Below are 26,599 nucleotides of genomic sequence, written 5' to 3' on the forward strand. Positions count from 1 at the left end.
GAGCAGCTGTGGCGTGGCACTGGGTCACAGAGGTGGCTGATGAGAGCAGAGCAGACTGGATGGCCCAGAGCTGGGGCTCTGAAGACAAATCTTCAGCCAGACTGGCTCAGAAGGGAGGATGCAGGTGTCAGAGGCCTCTGCTGCTGCTGGCACCTTGTTTGGGAAAGTGGGGGTTTAATGGGTGATACCTGAAACTGGCTCACGTTCCTTGGAGTTTAAAGCAACGAGGGGAGAGTCAGTGTTTGATAAATTTACTATTTAAGTTACTTTCCTGGGCTCTTTTTCTGCATTTTTTTCTCTCTCTGTTGTGGTTTCTTCAGCCTCATCAGTTCATCAACCAGCCACTGTGGTGATGTTTCAGTTGCCTGCTAAAAGAGCTTTTATTCTCTAGTGGTTTTTGTCCTACGAGCTGGCAGCCAGGGATGCAACCTTTTTCCTTTCAAGAGCAGCTGTCTAGTGGTCACTTCTTCCTGGAGAATTTTAAAAAGTAGCAAATTAAATTAGGAGTGCTGATGTTTTTGGCTACTGGGCTTTAGCTGCAGGGGTAAAAAATGTCAGTCCTTGCCACAGGTAATGTGCCTGCATGTCTGCTCATTAAAACTTTTAAAACCCTCTATTTTCAATAGAGCAAATTGGTGCCTAAAAATTTGATGCACTAAACCTGGTGTCCAAGGCTACAAGGTTTTAATACAAAAGAGCAGAAAAATTCATGTGCACTTGAATTCTTGCTCAGTCCCATGTTTTAAGTTCCCATATTCTGTTTCATGGTGTTTAACTTTGAGCACTGGTGAAGGACAGTGAATTTGAATCCACAGAGGGTCCTTAGAGCAACTGTGTGCTGGGACAAGAGGCCTCTCACTCCTTCTCATCTTTGTTACACTGAGATGCACAAACAGAATAAAGCAGTCCAAGGCTATGCATGAAGTTTGAGGCTGAGAGATGTAGTTGTTATTTTTCAGGATTTATATGTGGAGAGGATTACCTCTGCTCCTGCACAGTAGCTCTGTCTTGGAGAGCAATCAACAGGGGGGTTTTTGTGTTACTCCAAGGATCTCTTCTGCTCGTTTGGATCAGCCAAGCCTTTTCCAAGATGGCTCTTCCAAGATGAAAATCACAACCATAACTCTGGTTATGCACTGGAGTTGATGCTGCAGCTGGGTACTGACAGCACTGCGTGTACCCTCCATTAAGGGCACAGGATAATTCTGAGCAGTGTCATTTTTGTATTAATTGAACTCCCTTCTGCATCAGTGGCTCTGTTGGGCTGGTAGGCTTTGCCTGCAGCAGAGCTCCTTGCTGCTATTTAGCAAATGTTGCTTTGGTGGCCACTCGTGCAGATGACAGAAAGGTGGTTAAATGTGGCACTATAAGAGCTGTAGTGTTCAGCCTGGATTTTATGTATATAACAAAAATTCCCATTTGAATTACTCAGTGAATATCTATTTTATGCCAACAGCAACTCTTTGGAGCAATGCAGGCTTTTTTCCTCCATTGAAGAATCTGCACCCTTTATTTATACACTCCCTTTCCTTTCTCTTTGCTGTAGCCCTGGTGCTGTAAACCTTAAATAATGTCATCAGGAATCAGTGGAGCTGCTCCCAGGAGGGAGGAAAGGTCTTTGCAGAAGAGGCTTTTCAGGCTCAGGATTTTTGCAGCAAAGACTGTTCCATGGATTTCTGTCCCTCAGCTGCTGTCCTTTGAACATCTGACACGCATGGCATTGAGTGGAGGACGGGCACAGCACACAAGGATCCGCGGGGTTTTCGTTTTGGCCAAGCTGATGTAACGGTCCCACTGCTGTCAGTGGCTCCTGTGTCCCCTCCTGCAGGGAGCTGCACTCAGCAGTGGATGAGAGAATTCCTGTGAAGGAGAACTAAGCATTCACAATTTCTGTGATGTCCAGAAGATGGTTTTATCTGCAGCTGTGAGAAGTTGCTAGGGAACAGAGCTAACTCATTTTTGCTGATGGCTCTTCGTTAGTGCTGCGGAGCAATGTTCCTTCCGCTCTCAGCGCTGCTGCCGCCTCATTCTGCATGAGGATGTGACTTGGAAACACCTCAGAACTGTCCTGCTGCTGGAGTCTGAAAGGAACTTTTCAGTAAAGAACATTTTCCAGGCCACTTCCAGCAGCAGCCCATTGAGCAGGAGTGCTGGGAGTTCCCAGGTGTCACCGTGAAGGTCTGGAAGGGCAGGGTCAGTGTGGGGCCCTGGGAGGAGCACTGGGCTCACAGAGCCTTTGCTGGGTTCAGTCCCTCCAGAAGAGGACAGGAACAGTTTTGGGGGTTCTTGATGTTACCTGTGGTTGCTGACACATTTTAGGCTCAGCTGGAAGCACTTGCTGTACGATGCACGCTCCTTGTCACTGAGCATCAGGCAGCTGGGGGAGATGGGGTGGTGGCTGCTTGAGCAGTCAAAATTCCTGTAGTTGTGATTGCTAGCAGCATCCCTCCATTCAGGTCTAGTGAAAAGGCCATTGGCCAGGCCATGGCTCTGAAGGAGTATCTGCATGCCTCCAAAAATTGCCTCATTGTGTGACCTCCAAACAAGAGGCCCTGTACCAGGCACCGCTTTTCAGATGAAACCAAAGAACTGGTTTGACAACCCCACTGCTTCTTGGTCTGTATAGAGAATCTAAAGGTCTGTTCCTGTTTCTGCAACTTTTTGGAAGACTCGTGGTGCACAATTCACCAGCTTTTTCTTCCCTTTTCTATGCTCAATGTTTCAGCCAATTCAAGTGAATCATAAGAACTCCTCCACTTGTTGCTTTCCCACTCAGCAGAAATGCATAGATGTGCACATAAACACAGAGAGAAGGGTCCTACAGCTCTTTGGAAGTGTTTTGTTATTCTGTTCTCTTTCCTGCTCCATCTGGGCTACCCCATCAGGGCACTCATCTCGTGGCCTGCAGGGTTCTCTGGGGCTGTCCACCACCAGCCTCGCTCCCATGCTGCTTCTGCTGTGGTGGCTGTTCCACAATGTTTTTCACCTGAGAATTGGGGCAGATGGCACTTTGTTTTCACTGCACAGAGTGCCCAGTACTTTGGGCTTTGTTTTTCCCGTCTTTCCTTAAATCTAAGTCTAATTTTAAAAAATTGCTGGTTGCACAAGCTGTGCTGTTAGCAGCTTTGCTGCTGTTTGGCCAGGAATAAAAGGGATGTGCTGCATTGTTTGCTTTCTTACAAGCAATTTAGAAAGATTTCACACCCTACACATTATTTTTTGCATTTATTTTGGAAACAGTACTTTGAAGCAGTCCACGGGGCTCCCAACCACTTTAAATCAGCAGGCAGCACTATTTATCTTTGCCTTTCATTTTTGTAAGCAAACACTTTTGTAAGCACAGCCTTGAATGCAGAAATGGTTTGCTGGGCTCTGGCTGCTCGTTGGTGCCCAGAGCTCTGTCCTGCAGGGGAAGGTGCTGGGGAGGGGGTCTCCTCCTCCTCTTCCTCCTCCTCCTGCCTCCAGTGTCCTGAACAGCCCAGAGATGCAGGAGGGGGCACCAGCCAGGCTGTGGGCACGGGGCAGCCACGGGGGTTGTGAAAAACCTGTTCCTGACCTTTCTGTCACGTTGGGAGTCCCAGATGACTCCTGCTGGGGCACAGAGTGCTGTTCTTAGCTTGAATGTCTCTGGAGGTCTGCTTCCTGAGCTTCAGCTAACTCAGGGCCTTTCTGAAAAGAGATCTAATTCTGCTTCCCTCTGAGGATGTGGCCCTCTGATGCCTTGTTTGGTGAGTAAATAGAGGTCAGAGCTGCAGACTGTATTTGTTTCTGCTTTAAATCAATTTGTATGCATCCTTTCCTTTTGGCTCTCCAGAGATGCGTGTGTTTTACATCTTGCAAAACATGTTTTTAACAAGGACTTTGTTTGAAAGGCACAGGAATAAAATGCGAATGTGTGTCGTGTGTGCATGTATGCAGATATCTGCACCTGTGTGCATGCACACAAACTTCAACCACAGCAGGCAATTTTTGGCAGCCCATGAGATACACATTACAGACAAATCTATTTTATTTAACTCCTGGTATGCACAATTCAGCTTCTGAAGCCTAAATAGGTCTTGTGCCCTTTCACTAATTAAATTTCATTATAAATCCACCTGGGCTATGTTTTTGCAATATCTCCATTTGAATGGTGCTGGCTTGGTGTCTGTGTGGAATGGGTTTTCCTCCTGAAATGTTAATTAGGTGGAGAATGTGTTATGCTTTGGAAAAGCTGCATTGCAAACCCATAGATAAACAGATTGATTTAATTTTAATCTGCTTTCATGGTGATGCATAATGATAACTGGTTTCTGTCTCACAGGGCTGAAAACCACAGACCTTAATAAGAGTTTGTGGGTATATCATAGAGCTTTAAATGGCTTCTGTTGTGCTAGACCGCTCTCCATAAATTATTCCAACTCCATCAGCATCTCAGGGACTCCCCATTCTCTTCTGCTGTGGATTTTCAATCAGTGCAACTATTAGTGTAACTGAAGAAACTTGGAGGTATCTGCTCTGCAAACAACTGCCAACACTGGTTTGTACATCAAGTATTCAACGGGGAGAGCAGAACCAAAAAAAGCCTTTCAGAAGCCAGCTCTGCAGCTCAAATCACGGCATCCAAATCCTGCCTTTTATAAGCCATGCCAAAATTAATTATGGCATTAAAGCCAGCTTTCAGATGGTTGGTATGGAGTGTCTCACTGCATGACCTGTGTTTTGTGATCTGCCCTCCCTGCTGAACTGAGAAAGGTGCAATTCATTCAGCCACTTCTAGAACAGTTGGTTTAAACGGGCCCTTCTCAAATACAATTTCTTCCATTGAAAGAGTTTCAGCTTTAAAGCTTTGTTCCTGATGGGGAAATAATTTCTGGGTTTAATGGTCTGAATTTCTTCAGGGGTTCGTGGTAGATACAGATCCAGAAAGCCTTTGTACGCTTGGTTTTCATGTGCTCACAGCAAATATGCCTTAAGTCTGACAAGGATGGGCTGAGTTGTGCCTGTTTTCTCAATGACAGACACATTTTATTTTTGACTGATGTTCAAAGAGCCTCTTTCAGGCTCAAATTCTGTCCTATATTAGCTTCAGCCATAAAAAGCAATGAAACTGCAGAGGGAGGCAAAAGAAGAGTATGACCTCAAGGTGTATAAATTTAGCATCACCCCAATGCTGTACATAAAACTGGAAATGGAAATGCTGGGAACACAAATTCCAGCCAGCCCTCCTTGTGCTGTGGAATGGTTAATTTGGTTAATTACTGAGGCCTTCTCAAATGGGAATAGATTTTGGCCCAAGGATGGTTTTTCAGGGAGACTGGAAAGACGAAGGGCTGGCTGTGCACTGGATTACATCTGGGTTTTGTTTGCACCGTGAATCTTGGCCTCATGCTTCGCCCTCTCACTGTTGTTAAGTCTGGTGAGGTCTCTGACATTCCTCATTCCCATTCCAGTGCTGTTTGTGAGTTTACCAGCTTCCCTGCATTCACAAACCTGCTATCCCATATTGCCTTCAATTCTGGTACTCCAGAATTCAAAAGAAATTCTGTCCTGAAGTAAAGCCAGAACGTTTGTTGCTGTTTTCCATTGTTTTGTGGTATTTTTGTGCATTTGAATGTGATTCTTTGAGCACAGAGGCCTCAGGGAGGGGTGGAGGTTGTGTGCAGGCGGTGAAACATCAGGATGTAAATGTCAGACCGAAGTTCTCTGGTATCAAAACAGCCTCGTTTAAGCAACATTCAGCTCCAGCCTGACCTCAGATCCTGCAGAGATGTCTGCATTTAATGTACCACGGTGTTAACAGGAGCACTGTGCACTTACTTGCCAGCAAGAGACAGCTCCCAGGGAACTCTGTGAGTGCATCTGCAGCTCAGCCATGCCACACTCTGTCTCGATTTTAGATCCCATGGTAGCACCTGGCCTCACACTGCCTGATTTCAACATGACATTTAATTCTGGTCTTCAGGAAGACCCTGAGGAGGTCCTGCTTGGTGTCTGGAGGGTGGCTGGGTTTGTCCTTCAGCCCCTTGCAGGCTTGGGGAGTACAGACAAGAGAAGATGTTTCCAGCTCCAGGAGCAGCAATTTGTTCTTGGATCTAGAGGGGATGTCACTGGAAGGAGCCTGTGTGAGGAGCAACCCATGGCATTGTCCTCAGCAAAAATGGGCTCTGGGCAATGAGAGATGTAGGGCTGGGAATACCTGCAGGGTTTTGTGCAGGGAGTATTCTGCTGCTGACTTACATCAGTGCGTTTGACTCTCCAGTGGGTAAAAATCGACCTGATTCCTTTGTTTCATGCCATGAGAAGCTGTGGTCGGGTCCATTTCTGCTCACACTGTGCTTGTCTTTGGTTTGAAATGGGTGGTGGGGGAAAGCCTCTGCCCACCCCTCCTGCTCCCAGCCCTGCTGCCCGAAGGAGGTGGATATTGGCAGAGGGAAGGCTGCCATCCTGCACTGCTCTGCTCTCTCTGCATTGCTGGGTTAAGGTCAGGCTCTGGGCAGGAAGAAACACTGAAGATAAACAGAAATAGAAGCCCCTTCTAGTTATTTCTGAAATGCTTCGGGGAGATGCAGTGACAAGGCAATCTCAGAGGCCACTGTGATGTCTGGTAGGTGCCTAGGAGCTCTCAAAAATGCCCCCTCTGCACACAATTTATGTGCCACCTTCTCAGCGCCACTGGTGACAAGATGACAACCAGCAGTAGCAGGGTGTTAACAGGCTCCCTTTTCTTTTTCTCCTTTGATGTCTAAAGTAGCTCTCCTTCTCAGAAGGACCATGAAAGGTTCCCACAGATCTTTGCCCCGAGCACTTACAGTAATGAAAAGCTAACTTCAATGTCACGGGTCTGAAGCATCTTTATTTAGAGCTGTTTAGGGCTCGGATTGCCTGTTTATTTGTGCTCTGTTGGAAAGGGGGGTGATGCTTGTGTGCTGCATGCAGGGCACGGTCACAGTGAGATGGGGAGGGGAGCCCAGCCTGGGCAGGGTGTTCCTGCCTGTCCTGGGCAGAGTGTCTGTGCCCAGCCTGGCCTGGGCAGAGTGTCTGTGCCCATCCTGGGCAGGGTGCTCCTGCCCGTCCTGGGCAGGGTGTCTGTGCCCATCCTGTGCAGGGTGTCTGTGCCCATCCCCTCCTGGGCAGGGTGTCCATGCCCATCCCATCCTGGGCAGGGTGTCTGTGCCCATTCCATCCTGGGCAGGGTGTCTGTGCCCATCCTGTGCAGGGTGTCTGTGCCCATCCCCTCCTGGGCAGGGTGTCCATGCCCATCCCATCCTGGGCAGGGTGTCTGTGCCCATTCCATCCTGTGCAGGGTGTCTGTGCCCATCCTGGGCAGGATGTCTGTGCCCATCCTGGGCAGGGTGTCCCTGCCCATCCCGGCCTGGGCAGGGTGTCTGTGCCCATCCTGGGCAGGGTGTCCATGCCCATCCCATCCTGGGCAGAGTGTCTGTGCCCATCCCAGCCTGGGCAGGGTGTCCATGCCCATCCCATCCTGTGCAGGGTGTCTGTGCCCATCCTGGGCAGGGTGTCTGTGCCCATCCTGGACAGAGTGTCTGTGCCCATCCTGGGCAGGGTGTCCCTGCCCATCCCGGCCTGGGCAGGGTGTCTGTGCCCATCCCATCCTGAGCAGGGTGTCTGTGCCCATCCTGGGCAGGGTGTCTGTGCCCATCCCATCCTGAGCAGGGTGTCTGTGCCCATCCTGGGCAGGGTGTCTGTGCCCATCCCATCCTGGGCAGGGTGTCTGTGCCCATCCTGGGCAGGGTGTCCACGCTCAGGAATGGCACGGGCTGAAAGCTGAGCACTAACTGTTGTAAACTGCAAGGACTGGAGATGCGAAACAGACCCTGTGATAAATGAGACAGGATGCTGCCTGCATTTTAATTCCTGCATTTTAATTGGAGTTGCAGCCTCCTCCATCACTAGAGTAAACACAGTGTTTAGTGGGTCATGGGATAGAATTGGGAATCGCTATCCTTATGCACTTAGGTAATGCATTTCCTTGATTTCAGTTGTGATGCATTGATTCTGGGAGTTCCCTCTGTGGTTTTTCTTTGCTTCTCCCTTCCCTTGATTTGTCCCCTGCCAGCATTGACGAGTTTTCAGGGATGTGGACTCCCAAGGGCTTTGTTTGCCGTGATTGATTTGGTGTGAGGGGCGAGCTGCTCGGGAGCCTGGGTAACTGATGTGAGCAGTGATCCAGAGGTAAATAACAGCCAGGAAGGTGGTTAGCTGGATGTTTGAAAAGAAACAGCAACTCCAAACCAGCCACGATTCACATGTTTCTGGCCTTCCTTTCCTCCTCTCCACCAAGCAGCCTCTGCCCGAAGTGAAGGGATGGGAGGAGTCCTGCAGGAAGATGCCAGTCCCTAGGAACAGCTGAAGACACGTGCTGAGAAATGTTTCACCCAGATTCTGCGGCCTCTTCCTACCTCCCTCTCTGAGACATCCGGAGTGGAGTTTAATTTCCACTCTCCTCTGACCACTGGTCTCTTGTCCTGAGGGATGTCTGCTCTACAGCAGTGACTGCACCTGCTTAAAATTCATTTTGTCAAATTAGCATAGGGGAAATTGCACAAAAATTGGCAGCCTCCATGTATTTATTCTTCCAGGTGTGCTAAGGAAATTGCAGCCACTGCTATTGAGTTAGTGCTGGAAGAAAGGAGATTTAATCCTTTTTGTTTGAAATAGTTAAAGGAATCCTTTGGCTTTTTATTCTGAAAACATCTGTGTGGATCTTGTCCTTCAAAGATTTCCTGAGCAATTTCATGCGGGGGCAGAGCTGACAGTGCTGTTCTGCTGCTGTTTGCTTCTCTGCGTGGCAGCAGCTGCTCAGACAAAAACCTCACATACCTTTTGGGGTTTCTGCCCAGAACTGAGAACTTGCCATGGCACTGAATGCATTTCGTGTATGAGATTTTAAGCAGATATAATTAAACTGTCATTTCCTGACACCTCACAGATGAGGCTTGACCACGATGGACTCCTTGTAAACACATTCAGGAGCCAGAAGTTAACAGCACCCGGGACTCCTAGCTCAGTAATTTGGCCAACATTGTGTTTATACCTGTGGAGTAATTCAGCAGTGCCCTGAGGTACAAATTTCAGAAAAAAGAGAGACAGAATTAAAGAATGCCACACCTGATGAGAGGAATTGAAACAGATATTTGAAAGTGCATCTCTCTCCATATAAAGTCCCTCTTCTCCACTTGTGGTTAATAACTTCTAGTTTTTATTCTAGTTGTTCTTTTAGCATGCAACCCCAAAAGTATTATGCTAGCACGTGAGAACTAGAAAGTACCTCTCAATAGGAGCCAGTCCAGTTTGCCATAGGGCTTTTCCTATTGTTTAACCTCTCACACATGGAAACAGAGCTCCAGAGAAATCAGTTGCTTTAGGAAAAATAAGAATTTCTAAAAATAAGTGGTTTTGAGTTCAGAGCTGACAGGACAATTAAACCCCAACAGTATTAAAATGTTGTGGACTCGAGGATGAAAATAAGAGCAAAGATAAGGATTGTCATCTTAGAGTAATCCAGAGAGGGAGGAGAGAAAGGGTAGGTTTTGTTTGTAATGAGGCCTGGCAATGGCCCCTCACTCCAGCACCCAGCTCCCTTCTTTCCACACCAAAAATGGTACTTTCTGCTCCAAGAACTTGCAGCCAGGAGAGAGCCTTAGCATGCCCAGTGGTGCCCAGAGTGGGTAAGGGAAGAGCAGGATGAGCAGCCTGCTCAGAGCACACCTACCCTTCAATCTAGCTAGGACTAAAGCTGTAATTACCCTTAGTTCAATCAGATTTCTGTCTTGATAGAATTCCTTCAAAACATGAAAGTCTTAATTGATTCTCTCATCTCCTTTCCTTGTCCTGCTGTTGAACTCTTAATGAGTGGTGGCATTTTCTGTGGGGCAATAATGAGTGCATGATGATGAAATGAGGAATAGATTGAGCTGATATTTCCTCCCTGATTGGTGAAATATCTTCTTGTTTTCCTAGGGCCAAGGTGAAGAGAGGAGTGAACGTTTTCAGCGTGAGAGCCAGCAGCCCAGACCTGTGGGACATCAGGGAGAGTGTGGATCACGCTGGGAAATATGCACCTGCTGTCATTGTTTGCCAGAGGAAATCTGCTCCTGACAACAGGTAGGTCATGTCCAGCAGCCTTGCTTTCCATAACTCATGGCTGTTTTCAAAACATTGTAATGATTTTAATACATCTTCCTATGGTGCCTGAGGAATTGCTTTTGGAAAAGCTGTGGCTTTGTTCTGTACTCATTGCTCAATCCAGCATACAAATGTTACTGCTCAAAGGAAGGGAAAACTAACAGGAAATACTGTTGGCAGAAATTATTTAGAAGAACTTATTTCATATCTTCGAGTTTGATTGTAGGTAGTTTAATTGTTTTCAAATTAATTCTCTTCATATGGCTGTTTGTGGTGGATTTTTTTTTTTTGGTGTGTGTGTGATTCACATGTGAAATGTTACAAAATCTAATAGGGTTTGGGGATTTACTGTGTGGTTTATGATATTTAAGTAAATACCTTCTGAACCTAATAATTGGAAAGTTTCATCTCCTTGCAATCTGCATGTATGAAAAAAAGAGGAAGGGAAGAACTTCCCTTTGTAATCACTTTATAATAACTCAGATTCTACACAGTTCCTTTGCTATAGTATGCTGAATTTTCCTCATCTAAAGCATATATTGTCATATATCTGACTGAATGGCATCGGGCAAAGCACAAATGTGTGTGTGTGCCAAGGTGGGAGCACAGTCTGTCAGATTCCTTAAAATTCCCCTTCAAAGCTACTGGGAGAAAGGATGAATATTTTCATTGACTGAAATGGGCACTGGATCAAAATCAGAGATTATTTCAGCAATGAGTTTTCCACCACACTTTATCTTGTTGGGCCCACAGAGTGCATTTGCCTGATTTCTCTTCCTCAGCAGGAAAATGTAAAGCAGCCTCATGGGGAAATTGAATCTTGGCAACTTAACTTCCCTTCACTATTCATCGTCCAGTGGCAATCCTTTAAAATGACCCCTGGTACACAAAAAATAAATTACTATGTCATCTTTCATGCAGTGGTTGTGGATTCTATGTGCTTGCACATGTTGAGCATAAACACTGCTGGACGTTTATTAAAAGAAATCTGAGGTTGTGCACAGATTTTACTGGAAAGAAAACCCAGGGAGGAGAAGGTGTACGTGTACCTCTCCTGTAACTCCTGCTTTGATTTGCTCCGTCGAGTTCCCAGCTGAGATTTTCTGCTTTTCTCACTTTTGAGAACTTCTTCCTCCCTCTTTGTAAACGAGTGCAAAATATTTGCAGTGCATTACCCAGTGTATTATTTTCCTCATTAAATTTAGTTGGATCTGTTTAGCTCTGCATTTTAAGAAGCAAGCATTACATGGGGAAAGGGAGTGGAGTGTGCTCTACAGTTTTTGGGAAATAATTTTATCCTTATCTAGAAATGTTTGATGTCACCAAATAGGCCCACTGGGTTGCAGTTAAATATTGATGTCCCTTACCAAATTTTTGGCCTCCACAGTTCATTTAGAAATTTCAGAAACTCTGTTTGCATAGTCTTTAATTTCCCCTAAAAAGCAGAGGTCTATCACATGGATGCAAAGGTGGCAATGTTAATTAACTGCAGATTCAGTACCTTTGTGCTCCTGATAGTTTTACATGGATCAGAAAATAGTGTTAATAAAGCTAACTCAGTGTGACAAGTGTAATTTCACGGCTTAAGGAGGCACTTGTGCAAGTGACAAACCAGGGCAGAATGCCAGAGCGTTCCCTGCTCGGGGTTTGAAATATATCCGTCATTTTGTTTGGAGAGGTTCTGGCACCAGCAGCTTATCGTAACAGGATTAACATATAAATATTATCACAGCCAGCAGGGTGTTTTCAGATGAATATTAACAGCAAATATTATGATTCTGTCTGGGAATAACTAATTAAGCCCATCTGTCAAATATGATTTGAAGTTCTTGTGCCTTGCTTATTGCGGGCTTGCGACAGTGTTCCAGATTAATGGTGAAGCAATTAGAAAGTTCTCCCCAATTCTTCTGATTTCATTCTCAGGCAGTAATAATTTCGTAACACTCTAAATCCTGAGCCAGGAGATTATTAGATGGGTTTACTGCTTGTGGCATCTGCACAGCACTGCTGTTGTTCCCCGTGAAGCATCGATCTCCCGCCCCTCTCCTGTCAAGCAGGTGACCAAACAAGCAAAGAGAAAATGGTGTGGGAATTAAACAGAGATCAGAAATGGGGCTGGGGAAACCCTTCAAACACTGCCTGAGTCTGGGAGATGCATCCTAATCTGTGCCATCCTTTACTTCTGTCCCGGGAGTTGGCTGGTTTTATTTTTGTGGGTTCCTGGTGGAATGAGGTGAATGGAGCAGGAGGGTGAGGTTAAGGAGTCCTGCATTTCCTGAGTATCTCCTTGGCTTAGTGCTGTTTCTCACTGCCCCCAAAATGGGGCATCTCTGCTGTGCCCACTGAGAAGGGAACAGGCAGAAGTTAAAGGTCTGGATTCCTGCCTGTCCTTCCCCTGTGATTGCTGCTGGACTGGCAGTGTGCCGGGTGGGATGGGCCTGGAAAATCCTTGGGGTGGCTGAAGATGAAGATTTATTGGGTTTTCCTCATCTGCAGAACACAACTGACAGCACTTCCCTCTATCCACAGCTGCTGTGGAGACATTAGGCAAGATGCTGTGATGTGATAGTAATGGGTGTCATGATCCTCTTACAATATTCTATTCATGTTTATATTTTTGGGTAGAAATGTTTGTTATTCCCATTCCATTGCTGTTCTCTGTGCCTGTGGCAGGAATGAAGCCACTGATTCAGTCGAATACTGAACAATTACAGACAAACTTGGCCATCTCTGAGTAGAACCTTAATGACCATTTCCTGCCTTATCACCAGAAGTATTTCAGTTATATAATAATGAATCATTTGCTCAGCAATTTCCTTTCCCTTCTTCTGGAACTGTATCAAGGACAAGCATTTGTTTTGATACTTTTCCTCCTCTGTTCTCTAGCACTGAAGGAGTTGCTGGTTTGTGCTGCCTGAAACCAGACGCTGCTGTCAGAGAAACTGATTTTCAGTTTGAGCTACAAGTGACTAAATCAGTTTGTGAGAAAGTGAACACAGTGAGAGACAGTAACAGGATTTTCTAGGCTATATCCTTCATTTATTTCTGCAGGTCTCATTTCTTCATGGCACTGTATTTCAGTGCCTAATTTTCTTAACACTTTTATAACTGAAGAAATTAACTTGATATTAAATAACAACAGGGGACAGGAAAATGCCAACATTGCCTTTGATTTTCTACACAATATTTTCTTTCTATTGCATTTATGCCATTGTCCTTAGTGCCCTGCTTCTCTCTTTTTCACAAGCAGATATTAAACATTTTCATGTTGTAAATGCAGTGAGCTATTGCCTCACTCTCTTGTTGCACATGCCAGTACATTTGATGGACTCCCAAGAGTGCTGTAGTCCTAAAACACTTCTGAAGCCAACAAGAGCAACAAATTTAACATAAATAGCAGCCTAATGGCCACAATAATTACACTCTGTCTCTTGCTGGTGTTCATCAAAATGCTTCATAAAAGTAGTTTAATGTTTTAGATCACCATTAATTTTTTCCCTTGCTCCCATGTGCTCACATGGCTTTGTCACCTAGAAATGCATTATTGCTTGGAAAGAGAAATTTCTGCTCTAAAATGAGAGAAAAGGACGTGTGATGTAGTGAAAAAAATCCCTTTGTATTTTGTCACATCACATCCTGTGGGAATCACGTGAACTTCACTTTGTCACAGTGACATAAAAGCAAGAAAGAGACTGCAGAAATCAGACTTTCAGAATGGAATATACTCAAGAGTGATGTTTGCAGAGCTGGACAGACCCGGTGGGTGAAGGGCTGGGCTGGGCTGGATGTTTGGGGATTTTAGTGGCAACCTGATGCATTATTTGTTTATGTGAATTCTAAGCAAGAAAAGATTTCTCCTATTCATTTTATAATCCTGGTTTTATTATTGAGGGAAACAGGAGGGAAGGGAGAAAGGTGACGCTTTTATGTGGTTCCAAAATTGCTTTCTGAGAATAATTATTCAGCCCTAAAAACTGTCTGCTCACTCAGCATTGTTGGTGCTGATGTAGTACACTAGGCTATCTGTTGCTGGGCAGATAGAATATGTTCATTTAATTCTCAAACAGCAGAGTTGAGCTCCATGCCTACTTCTGAGCCATGTGGGTAATGATCAGCTGTAATCATATTTACCCTGGGTACTTCTAGAGTTCCATGCTGTGTACACTTTGGGTTTTTCTGTTTCCTTCCTGTGTTATTAGAAACCTCCAGGCTTCCAGGAGTTTGTCTGTTGTGATCATGTGCAAGTGCTGAACGTCTCAGAAGTCATGTTTACATTTCTCTCTTTGAAGGCAATTAGTCACAAACCTCTATTTCTCATTTGAAAGCTTAAATGTGCCCTCAGAGAGAGAACCCCTTGAGATGTTGAGGCAAAATAAATTTGTCTGAACCAAGCCTCAGTGCATTATTATTTTACACGCTGACCTACTTTTTCCATTTTTTTTTTTTAAGAAAACTGTTTTATTTATCAAGAAATGCAGATTCTTTCTTGAAATCATTCCACTCAATGTTAATACATTAGAAAAAATATTTATGGTTATCATCTGGGATCAAATCAAAAGGAAAGAGATGAAATAATTCGATAAAGGCCTTTTTGGCCAACTTTTTCACCTGTTGGTTTGAGACTGGTTCATTAAAGAAAGCACTTCAAAGGCATGGGGCTGGCCTTTGGCATCTTAGAGGGGGACTGCTGTCTCTGACGTTCCCATGGAGCAGGGAATTGCAGCTCAAGGTGCAAAGATGGTTCCCTTTAAGCTCAGCTGAATCTTGGGTTCTCCTTGGAGAGCAGAGCTATTCCTGTTCCGCTGGTTTTGAGCCAGGTGCTGCTGCAAGTGGGAAAGGTGGGAAACCCTGAATTCCCTCAGGCAGGGGTTATCCTTTTGAAATACCAGCATATCACTTCCGTGGTGCCCCAGATCTGCAGATTTCCTAGGACTGGAGTCCTGGGAGCAGCGTTGGGATCACTGTGGAGCTGTGCTGGCTCCCCACACACCCCGGGAGAGCTGGAGCTCCCTCTGCACGTGTGGGAATAATGATATCATGCACGAGTAAATACAAGAGACTGATCAAGATGTCCTGCTCCTTTCAGAGGGGTTTGCAGTAGGCCTCATTTATCTTGGCCATTCTTATCTTTGGCTCTGCTTTTGTGACAGCGTGTTCCAGGTGGGAAGTGAGTCCAGGGAATAATGACAGACAGTGGGGACTGCAGCCTGGTGTCCTCAGGGCCAGTGGCCATTCCCTGCCTGTCCACAGCCTCCAGTACTGCAACTGCAGGTCAGCCTGGTGGGCAGAAATGCTGATGTGGGACTCCAGCTCAGAAGGCTGAATGATTTCTTTATTATAACTATGCTATAATACATTCATATACTATTTAAAGGAGATACTAACACTACAAACCTACTTTTCTAACTCCCAAATCTAACTCACAACTCGTGCCCCTCTCTGAGAGCCCAGCCACAGGTGGGTTGGATTGGATTGGATTGGGTTGGATTGGATTGGATTGGATTGGGTTGGGTTGGGTTGGATTGGATTGGGTTGGATTGGATTGGATTGGATTGGGTTGGGTTGGGTTGGATTGGATTGGGTTGGATTGCCCACCAGGCTCAAACAATCCTCACCAGAATCCAACCAAGCAATGACCCCTGGTAGACAATTCTCCAAACACATTCCACATGGGAAAAACAAGGAGCAGAAATAGAAATTGTTTTCTCTTTTTCTCTCTGTGCTCCTCTATGAAAAATCCTGAGAAAGAGAAGAATGTGTCTGCCACACTCCAGCACAGCTCTGGAGTCCTCCTCTGGAGATCCAGGAACCCTGGCAGGAAATTCTGTATTCTCTGCACTGTCACAGCTGAAGACAACCTGGAAAAGTGTTCCTTAATTTGAGTTGGAGCAGTTCCATGTTCCCATATGGCAGCATCAGGGTAAGCTACCCCAGCTCAGCCAGCTGTGGCCTCAGGGCACAGCTTGGAACAGAAGGGAATTCTGGCTGCTTGTGAGGAGGATGGATTTCATTTCCTGGCCTAGTTCATCTGAAAGCATGTCATCCCCTTTGTATTTTTGGATGAAATCTTACTGGGTTTTACTTCACATATAAAAATAGTCCTGGGAGGCAGGGATCCATAGGTATTTAATGTATGGGGTTCCCAAATGGTACAAAAATGGAACACAGAGCAGGTACTCAACATTCCCTTGTTCATGAACTCAGCTAGGAGTGCAAGAAAAGAAAGAAACTGCTGGCTTCAGCAGCACTTACTGTGATGGCTCTGAGGTGGGGCTGTGGATGAACCTGAGGAGTCCTGGGAGGAGTTCTGATGGTTCCTGTGCTCACATAACGAGAGACCCTTTCCTAATGCTCTCATGGGAGTAGTCAGAGTTTAATTTTTGGCATTTCAAGAGGTTCTCGAGACACAAAGCTGTGTGTGATGTGCTGGTAAATCAGGCTTGTTGTCTCTGAGCTACCCATGCAGTAGTGTGCATAAAATGAGGTTTTGCAGCACAGTGCTCAGCATGAGCAGCTGAAAGGAGCTCTCAGGAACCCTTCTGCAGGTACTGCAGCTCTGCAAGTAACTCATCTGCAAACAATAAATAATGCTAGTGGCTTCATCCCCCTTCATTGAGACTTCTTGGCACAAAGAACTGGGAATCAGATAATTGGAGGGAAACAGTCTAAGGTGAAGTAGTTTGCTGTCAGAGGTCAGTTACAGAAAAGGCAGCTAATTCATGGAATTACCATGCTGGGAATTTTGTCCTCTCTGTGATGTGCTGGTGTTCAGGGGGTGTTGCTGTCACCTCCCTTGCAGAGCACAGGCCTTTCTTTCTGTCTGGTGTTGAAGCAGCTAAAGGATATTTCCAATACTCTGGATAACCTCATTCATATTTAGTGTCTGTATTTTTACCCTGGTATTACCCAGTGTAATACATATAATTTTAAACTTGAGAAAGAATAATTTCCCTTAAGAACCTTCAGGATTTATCATTGTTATGCTTGCTGTGTGTTTGTGGTACTTAGCACTGTAGTTCTTAAACCTTTGGTAGCCCAGAGGCTCAAAATAACAATTCCAGTGGGACAAAACCAGTTTGCTTTCTATTACAAAAGAGACAGCAAATGAGTAATCTCCTGTCTATTAAAAATCTAATATTAAATGCAAAAGTGTGTCTTGTGAAAATATCTCTTAATGCTGCTGTTGATTTTTTTTTTCCCCCTTGGAGGAAATCTTGTAAGAAGTAATACTAATTACTGAGAGAGTTGGAAAGTTGAGTGGATGACTTAAAATATGAGCTGAGGCTAAAAATACGCCTGTTGCTCTTGAGACATGGGAATTCCCATGTTTTGGATGAAAAAAATCAGTCTGTCACATCTAAATCAACACACAACAAAGTGTGGGCCAGAAGGTGAAGGGAATTATGTAACACAGCCTGGCATCCTTCTGAATCACAAAACCAATCCTAAATAAATTCCAACTGCTAGTACAAGGCTGAGTTCACTGGGCATTTGCGTTGTTTTATGGCTTCAGCTCTTACTGTGCAGATAATCAATGGCACAGCTCTCTGGAATTGCTGGTTTTGAAGTTTCTGTTGGCTTCTGTGCCAGTAAAAGAATTTGGGTTTTGAGGGTGCCTTGTCTTCGTGGGTGTCACTGAGTCTGACAGAGACTCTGTGGGTAAAAACTGGGCACAGGAAGGAGTCTGAGCTGTGGGATTCCACGCAGAGCTGTGTGTGTTCCCTGGATTTCCTGGCTTCCACGCCAGGAGTGTGTAATGTGACATTCCTCCCCCGCGGGAGCACACTCCAGCTCAGCTGGTGTTCTCCAGCCCAAGGCTTGGTCTGGAGTTTAATTCTGTGCTGCTCTCTGGAGCTGGTGCAATGTGCAGTGCACTGCATCTCTGTCAGAGATGTCAGACCTCAGCTTGAAATCCATGCTCCTTGTGTGAATGATGAATTGTGTTCTGTGTGCAACAGTTTGACCCCGAATGTGAGTGGGGGAATGCACAGAGAAAACGTTGCATAAGAAGTTAGAAGTATTTTAGAGCGTGTAGGAGTGGGGATTCAGGCTGTGCCATCTATGGCAGTAAGTGAGCTGGGAAGGGACGAGTGGCTTGTTGCATGATTCTTTGGAAAAGCACAGGAGTTATTGCAGCGTGTGTTCCCTTTGGTGCCCAGGAGCCCTCAGAGTTCTTCGTGTCAGAAGTATAAATACGGGTTTGGATTAGGTACACTTGGAAATGGGAGTATTTGCTAGCTCTGCTGCTCTGCCCTGCGATGTGAGAGTGGCCCAGGCTGGCCGTTAGGATAGACATGAGGAAAAAACTCTTCCCTGAAAGAGTGATTGGGCACTGGAATCACCTGCCCAGGGAGGCGGGGGAGTCACCGTCCCTGGACGTGGCACTCAGTGCCTGGTTTGGCTGATGAGGTGGTGTTAGGTCATGGCTTGGGCCTGATGATCTCAAAGGTTCTGCCATTCTCCTGTTCAGTGGTGTGAAGTCCCAGCCCAGGGGGATGTGGCCCCTGGCACGGGTGCATCCGCTGCCGTCTCCGTTTCCAGGAGGAGCCAGAGCAGATCCCGGGGCTGGGATGAGGCTGTGCCTGGGGCTCTCTGTCACCGTGCCAGTGAGGGATGGCCTGCACTTATGCAAATGTGCTCGTGTTATTCCTAGTTCCAGGGGTTACCTGAAGCTAATATTCAAATGTGCAATTAGCTGAATGCATGGCTACTCTCTCCAGTGATTCTTGAGATAAATTTTCCCTGGCATGTTGCGGGAATGCCTGCCTGCCTTTTTCTCAGCTTCAGCTGAAATACTTGAAAATCCCCGCAGTGTTGACAAGATATTATCTTTTCTAGAAGTCTTACTGGTGACCCAGAGCAACACGCTCCTTCAGCAAGCCCTTGGTCACAGGAAGAGCAGAATCCTTGAAATCAGGACTGGAACAGGGCCTGTCACTGTGAGCTCATGAAGTGCTGAGTGGAACTTCTTCATTTTCAGTTTATTATTAGACTCTTCCGTTTAATCTCATACTAGAGAGAAAATAATTAGCTTGAATAATTTTCAATCCAATTAATCTATTCCTGAGTGGCAAATATTGTACCTGGAAACAGATCGATTATGAAGTGTTTCCTCTGAGATGCATTTTCCTGTTAATTGTTGAAGCAATTAATTTTCTTACAGATACTTGCAGGTCTTTGTGTGAAGTAGTGGAGGCAAGGAAAACAAGAGGCCTGGAAGAGAACAAAAGATGACTATAAAAAATGAGCACGGAATGAATGAATAGAGTTTATGTAGAGTACATGATCTGTGCTGTCCATACATTGTGCACTTGCCAGCATCCACAGCAGAGGAGCTCTCAGAAGCTGCAGGAATCAGGAGATGCTGGAGTGAATCTTTGGTGCATATTCATGAGGAACAGTCTCACATGAACACATGGGACTTGTTCCACAGGACCATGGGCACAGAGGAGTCTGGCAGACAGGCTCTGACAAGTCTGGGTACGACACGTGTTCCAAAATAACGTCTCTCTCCTGTCCTGAGATCCACACTTTGGAAAAAAATTGGGTAGATTTTCATGGGGAAAACAAAGTTCTGTTCTGCATTTTGGATGCCAACCCCAAAATTTATCCAAACTGTGTTCCTTTTCAGTCTTTGAGTCTGTGCTTGGAAGCATAAGAAACTTCTTAACGTTCTTCTATTTTTGAATGTTGATTTCCAATTCTAAATGTCTTTTAATATAAACAGACAAGGCTGTTCTCCTAAATTCTACTGCACATGGCAAAATGGCTACAATTTAACTTGGTTTTCCCAAAAGCTAGATACACCTCTGACATGGAAATTTCTATCTTCATTTTATAGCTTTTTTTTTTGCCAAGTTGTCAACTACTGAACGGAGGATGGTGCAACAAATAATTTTGAATTGTCTTAATTATTTTTGTAGCTCTCAAATCCACATGCTATATTCCCATGATCTCACCAGTATCTGTTCCATGTTAGGGATGCACTTACACGTTCAGTGCAGACCTATTGTCTATATTGCAATTCTTTTTAGGTTCTGACAGACTGAATCAGGTTTGATTTTATGCACATTCAATCTCAAGAACGCTGAGGAAGAGAGGGGGGTTGTGGGTTTATTCTGCATTTGTTTTCTATATTTGAGTAAGATAAACCTCTGACTTAGTCCTTAAGAGTCTCAAAGAGAATTACAATGTCTTGATGAAAAATTATTATTTGTTCAAAAATCAAGACTTTGTTCTCATAAAGGACATGAAAATAAATCTTGTTTGCAGTGGCTCTCAGCAGCAAAGGATCAAGAATTTAGCTGTCTCCAGAGCTTTGGGATAAATGACAGTTTTAGAAATGCTGCCTTGTGATCACATCTCTGAGATGCTGGGAATCAGCAGTTGTTTTGTAAAAGCTGTATTTTTGCTCTTTACTTCAGGTTTGTGGTTTTGGCACTCTCATCATTCTTATGTAATTCTCTAGGAAAATATCTCTTGTTCAGTGGTTTAAGGGATTAATCTTGTTTATGAAAAGAGATGCTTCTTCTGCTTCTCGGATAAACCACAAAGAAAGATTTTACTCTTCAGTTATAATCAGGACTTGTAAACACACCCAGAAGTCCTAATGAACTGCTAATGATCATTGAGGTGCTTCCATCAGAAGCCCAGAAACGGCAGAGTTTAATTGTATGGAAATGCACCACTACCAGGCAGGTGAAAAGCAGAATTGCTGTCAGGAACAGCCCTGTGACCGTAGACCTGCTGGCCAGCTGGGTGAAGATGATGCTCTCATCCCCCTTTCACTTCAGAGACCGAATATTTAATTTTCCATTATGAAAAAAAGATGCAGTAAATGGAACTTTTTAACTTTTAGTGGAAAAGGAAGAGTTGTGCCAGGGGCAGAGCAGAGAAAGCAAATATTTAGATGTAGTCTAGAAGGGAAAGCAGGGTGTATATTTATGGAGATGCAATGCAAACACAGGAAGGGGTAAATGACAGCACTTCATCTGTACCCCCAGCCTTGTTTCAGTGTTGTAATGTAGGGTAACCAGGGCTGCTTTAAACTGGCACATCCCCAGGAACAAGCAATATCAGCACTGTTGTTTACACATCTGGCTGTGGGGCAGCGTTCCTAAATACCATTTTTCCTGGCAAGCTTGCAGTCCCTCAGGTGCTGTGGCTTTTCAGAGCATAAATCTGTATTTAGATCCATCAGAAAAGGAGCATTTTTGGTCTGTGCCTGTGCAGAAGTCTCCGGTTCTAAAATTAGAAAGTCAATTTGTCTGTTAAGCCAGGGGAAGAAGCAGCTCTACATGCCCTCTGAAATTAGCAATGGAACAAGCTGTATTGAGCTCATCTGTAGCTTTACACTCCAGGGCAGTGGCTGCAGCCAAGACAGACAGTATTTCTCCAGGCTGTCACAGCTATTTGACAAGGAAAGGAGGAGGGGGAGCAGGGAGTTGCTTTAGTCTGATCTCTAAGTGAAATAACCAGCTGAACTTTTAAAATCATCCAGAAGATTAAAGGACACTTCAAACAGTCTGGTGTGTCAATTTATTCTGCTGAATATCTCTCCCTTAATTGTCACAAAACGAAGACATTAAAGTTAACAGAGTCAGGTGCTCTGTTAAATGGTGCTGTTGCTTTAGAGAAAGGAGTTACTGGAGAAGAGAAATGCAGAGGGAGGTCTTTCATGTAGTACAGACCTAGGAGAAAAAAGGAAATAAGGGAACAATTTGAATGCATTTGATTTTCTACAGGTAGCACTTGGAAAGGATTTAACGTCGTTGTAGGTATGCAAGGATCTGTGTCTTCTGCTGCAGTGGAGTGAGTATCATTGCAAAGGCTGCTCTGCCAGCTGTTGAGCAGATGAGAAGGGACTGACCATAAACAGCTTCAGTCCCCACAGTCTTCTACAAAACTTGAGCCTGGAGAGGCTCAAGGATTTGGAAAACTCCAGAAGCTTTCAAGGAAAAAATGTGATTGTTGCAAAGAAGTGCACACAGCTTTTACTGCTTCCCCCCCAAAGGCCTGGGTAGAAATATGAAAGAAATTTGTGCAGCAGCATATCAGGCCTTAAGAATGATTTCCATGACTAATAATTCAAATTAAGTTACATACATGTATGTGATATTAGGCGATTGCAATTTCAATATATTGTAGATTAAATTCACCTAATATTTGTGCTGTGCAAGCCACATCTCAGAGAATGTGCATAAAGATGTCAAGTCAATTTCTCAAGCTTTTTTCTCCTACAATATGAGATTTTTTTTTCTGTTAGCTCTTAATTTACATATTGTTTCTGCACTCTGTGGATATTGCTTTCTTTTTTGTTTATACGTCAACAATATTCATGCTTTCTATTTTTAACATCATAATATTCCTCCTATTTCAGAGAGGTGTCAAGAGGCAGTGGATATATTCAAGTGCCGTGGTGTGTTGTGCAGATCTCTGGCTAATAATAGGTGTAGGATGTTTTATTTCAAAGGAGAGAACTTATGCTTATTCCTGTCATAAATACAGCCAGCAGTACTACTCATGTGCTAACTCCAGAATACATTTGTCATTTTTAATGAAGGAAATAAAGCACGGAACTACAGCTAGGTCCGTTTTTCATTAATTTCATTGGGTTTTTTCCTTTGGAGAATAAAGGGGATTTTAGCCAGGTTTTGTGAGCAGGTGAGTCTCATGCTGCCTGTGCATGTGTGCCTTAGATTTGACAGCAGCCAAGCTGACTCAGAGATGGGTATTTCTTATCTGTGTCATGAAAATACACAGAGTAGAGGAAAAACATAATAGAGAGTCTCCAGGCAGCTGAATTCTTATCAGTAGGCAATTATGGAAAAATCTTAAATAAGAGCTTGTAGTTTCTTGGACACAAGAGCCAATCAAGCTTAAGACAGAGTTCTGTAGGAAAGTGGCATTTTCCTGCTCCAGCCTCATGGAGCCCCTTCTTTTCCACGCTTAAGTAACTGCAGAAAATCTTGGCTCTGTAGTGCAGACCTGGCTTTGGGGCTTCATTACCAACATGTGGAGCTGGGGCAAAGCTGAAAGGTGTGCTCTGGAGGGCAGGTGTGTGAGTTCCCTTCCCCTGGCACGGGTGCTCCTGTCAGTGCCAGTGCAGGCGTGTTTGCAGGGCTGGGTCCCCTGCAGGAGAGCCCCAGGGCTGTGCTGAACAGTGCCAAGGGCTCGACCTACCTGAGCTGAGCCAGGAGCTGCAGCTGCATCTGCTCCTGTGGAAAACTGCCCTGTGCAGCTGCCCTTTGTGCCCCCTCCCCTCGTTCCCATGAGCTGATTGATCAGAGGATGGCTCCGTGTGCCACCCCCAGCACTGGAGCTGGCAGAACTCGCTCCAGTTCAGCCGTGCTGGGACGTGCCGTGGCCCAGCTCCTCTGCAGAGAGCCCTGCATGCAGAGCTTCAGGCTGAGGAGCTGGGCAGGGTTAGGACCAGCAGAGGTAATTCCAGCCTCTCTCTGGGGGTGAGGACCATCCTTGCTTGCCCCTCCATCAGGGAATCCCTGCCCTTCCATCCGTTCCCCCGCGGGATGGACGCTGCAGCTGGCTCGGGCCAGGGCTGGTTAAACCCTGCTTGGGTCTGACAGCTGGGCTGGGTTCTGCCTCACAGCAGCAGAAGGGACTTGGTGGGGCAGCAGGAGCCCCCAGAGGTGAATTCTGTGTGAGCCCTGCAGCTCCAGTGAGTGGGGGGGAACGGAGCAGCACAGACACCAGGCGAGCAGGGAGGCACGCCTTGCACCTCTGCTGGACTCCCAAATCTGAAATACAAGCTCTCTCAAGAGGGAAGTGTCTTAGCAGGGAAAATGGAAGTCAGATTCTTCAAGGTTAAAAAGTTCTGTCTAACCTTTCATATTATTGCTCAGAAGAATTATTTTTTTGAAGTTAATAAACCACGTGCATTCACCTCATACGGCTATTTCCCTCCCCAAACAAATTGCTTTTATTGTCAAAACTACAAATTTGGGCATTGTGATCGATGCCATCGTTTTATGAGCTGTCAGGAAAGGGACTTGAAGATGCAGCTTTGCTTGATTGTGTAGGAATAAAGATTGATCAGCCCTGTTGCTGCTGCTGTATAGATCCTGGGCTGATTCACATCCAGTGTACAAAGCACAGCACCATCCCCTCATCCCTCTTCAAAATCACATAGTCAATAGCTTTCCCTCTCTGCTCCCCTGCAAGCTCTTCAAGGTACAACCCCAATTAATATCTTCAGCAGGGCACAGAGGAGGAACACATTTTAGTGTTGAGGGGTCTCTCCCTCATAGGAAAATGTGACTTTAATTCCAAAATTTTCTTGGTTCATTTCGCAGAAGGTACCGAGCCAAGACTGTTTGCTTGCACTCTTCCATGTTTTCTGTGCTTGTTTTTTGAATGGAGGGAAGAGTGCAAGATGAGAGCAGTGGGCTGCTGGCCTCAGCAGCTGCTGGGGCTGGAGGGGCACTGAGGCACTGCAGTGTCACACTCTGCTCCAAAGGGAAATGCAGTCTTCTGCTGGCAGTTTGCTGAATATCATTATTTCCAGTGGAAAAAAAAAGGGGTATTGGCTGAGGTATTTCATTGTCTGTATTCATTTATCATAAGAAGTGTTGCTGTATTTATAGCACAGGTGACTTAACAGATTTGTGCATGGTGCAGGTTGGGCAGTGCCCACAAGCTGGACCTTTGTTAGACCCCGGGTAAGTCAGGAATTGCATCCCCAGCTGCAGGTTTGCTCAGGATTCACGTTCCCAGCTGCAGGTTTGTTCAGGAATTGCATCCCCAGCTGCAGGTTTGTTCAGGATTCACGTCCCCAGCTGCAGGTTTGTTCAGGAATTGCATCCCCAGCTGCAGGTTTGTTCAGGATTCACATCCCCAGCTGCAGGTTTGTTCAGGAATTGCATCCCCAGCTGCAGGTTTGTTCAGGATTCACGTCCCCAGCTGCAGGTTTGTTCAGGATTCACATCCCCAGCTGCAGGTTTGTTCAGGGATTGCATCCCCAGCTGCAGGTTTGTTCAGGATTCACATCCCCAGCTGCAGGTTTGTTCAGGATTCACATTCCCAGCTGCAGGTTTGTTCAGGAATTGCATCCCCAGCTGCAGGTTTGTTCAGGATTCACGTCCCCAGCTGCAGGTTTGTTCAGGAATTGCATCCCCAGCTGCAGGTTTGTTCAGGATTCACGTCCCCAGCTGCAGGTTTGTTCAGGATTCACGTCCCCAGCTGCAGGTTTGTTCAGGAATTGCATCCCCAGCTGCAGGTTTGTTCAGGAATTGCATCCCCAGCTGCAGGTTTGTTCAGGATTCACGTCCCCAGCTGCAGGTTTGTTCAGGATTCACATCCCCAGCTGCAGGTTTGAAGCAGCTGTGAGGCTTTTCCTGTTCCATGCGTGCCCTCAGTGGGTGAAGGGCTGTGCCTGCTGAGGGGGGAGCACCTTCCTTCCCTTCCTGCCTCTGCTTTGTCTGGCAGGGAGCTGCTTTGGGCATGGAAGTGCCAGAAAACAGCACTGCCAGGTGTTGTGCTGGGTCCCCAGCACGGCTCAGTGCCCGTCCCAGGTGGTGCCAGGGCAGGGGCAGCTGCAGGAGGAGCAGAGGGCACAGCACCTGTGAATCCACAGCCCCAGCAGCAGCAGCAGCACCTTTGGTGTGCCTCCCACGGGGGATGATCCATCCGTGGTTTGGGATGTCACATGAAGAGTGGGGACATCATAATGTCATAATCCCTGACGCTGAGGGATGATATTAAACATTGCATGCTTAGTGTCTGGAAAAGCTTTTGAGAATTTTGGATAGGAAGCTCATAAAAACAAATCTAGAGACAGGGTGGACATCATTCTGTGGCAAGTCTGTACTTCCTTAAGTGCTGGGCTCCACTGGATCCTCTCTTGAGGTGTGTACCTTTGCTTTTATAATCTTATCAGGAGGCCCTCTATGGACCTCTCCCTATTCAAGGTTCACTGCCCTATAATCCCACTGAAATGGAGTGGAAAGCCCATGAAAATTTCACTGCATTTGCACTCAAGTGACATATGGCCATGGTGTTAATTTACAAAAAAAAAAAAAAAAAGTCATGGTCCTGTAGTCTCCATGGAGACTGAGCATGCTGGAAGAGGTGGGAGTATAAAATATTTTCAATTTTAGGTTGAAAGGCAGAGATCAAAAGTTGTTCTGGTTAAAATGCTGGTGGGTGTCAACATGCCCAGTTGAATGATAAGGAATTTTGCACAAATGCCTTGCAAAATGTTTTGAAAATGAGATTTTAAAAGCAGGTTTCCTGTAGTATTTTTAGTGGGTTTCTGGAATAGATCTGGATGTGTACTGTCTGTGCCTTTGTCAAATTCCTACCAGAGTGCATGAGCCAGGAAGTGAAACACCCATCCTGGCAACAAGGAATCCTTGTTTTACAAGTTAGCATTCAAATTCTTTTAGAGGCTCATAAAAAGTAAATCAAAGAAGACCCATGAGAAATGGAGACATTCCATGTGATTAAGATGTCT

The 26,599-nt window shown here is 45.5% G+C and overlaps 1 protein-coding gene across 1 annotated transcript in view; it reads left to right on the plus strand.

Moving 5' to 3' along the window:
- LOC128816506 (transmembrane protein 132D-like) overlaps positions 1–26,599 on the plus strand; it is a 200,982-nt gene that overhangs the window by 62,327 nt on the left and 112,056 nt on the right. The window contains exon 3 of the mRNA XM_053994168.1: positions 9,964–10,107. Coding sequence (XP_053850143.1) covers positions 9,964–10,107 — 144 coding nt within the window. The remainder of the gene's footprint in view (positions 1–9,963; positions 10,108–26,599) is intronic.

Source organism: Vidua macroura, chromosome 18, assembly GCF_024509145.1.
Source record: "Vidua macroura isolate BioBank_ID:100142 chromosome 18, ASM2450914v1, whole genome shotgun sequence".
NCBI lineage: Eukaryota > Metazoa > Chordata > Aves > Passeriformes > Viduidae > Vidua > Vidua macroura.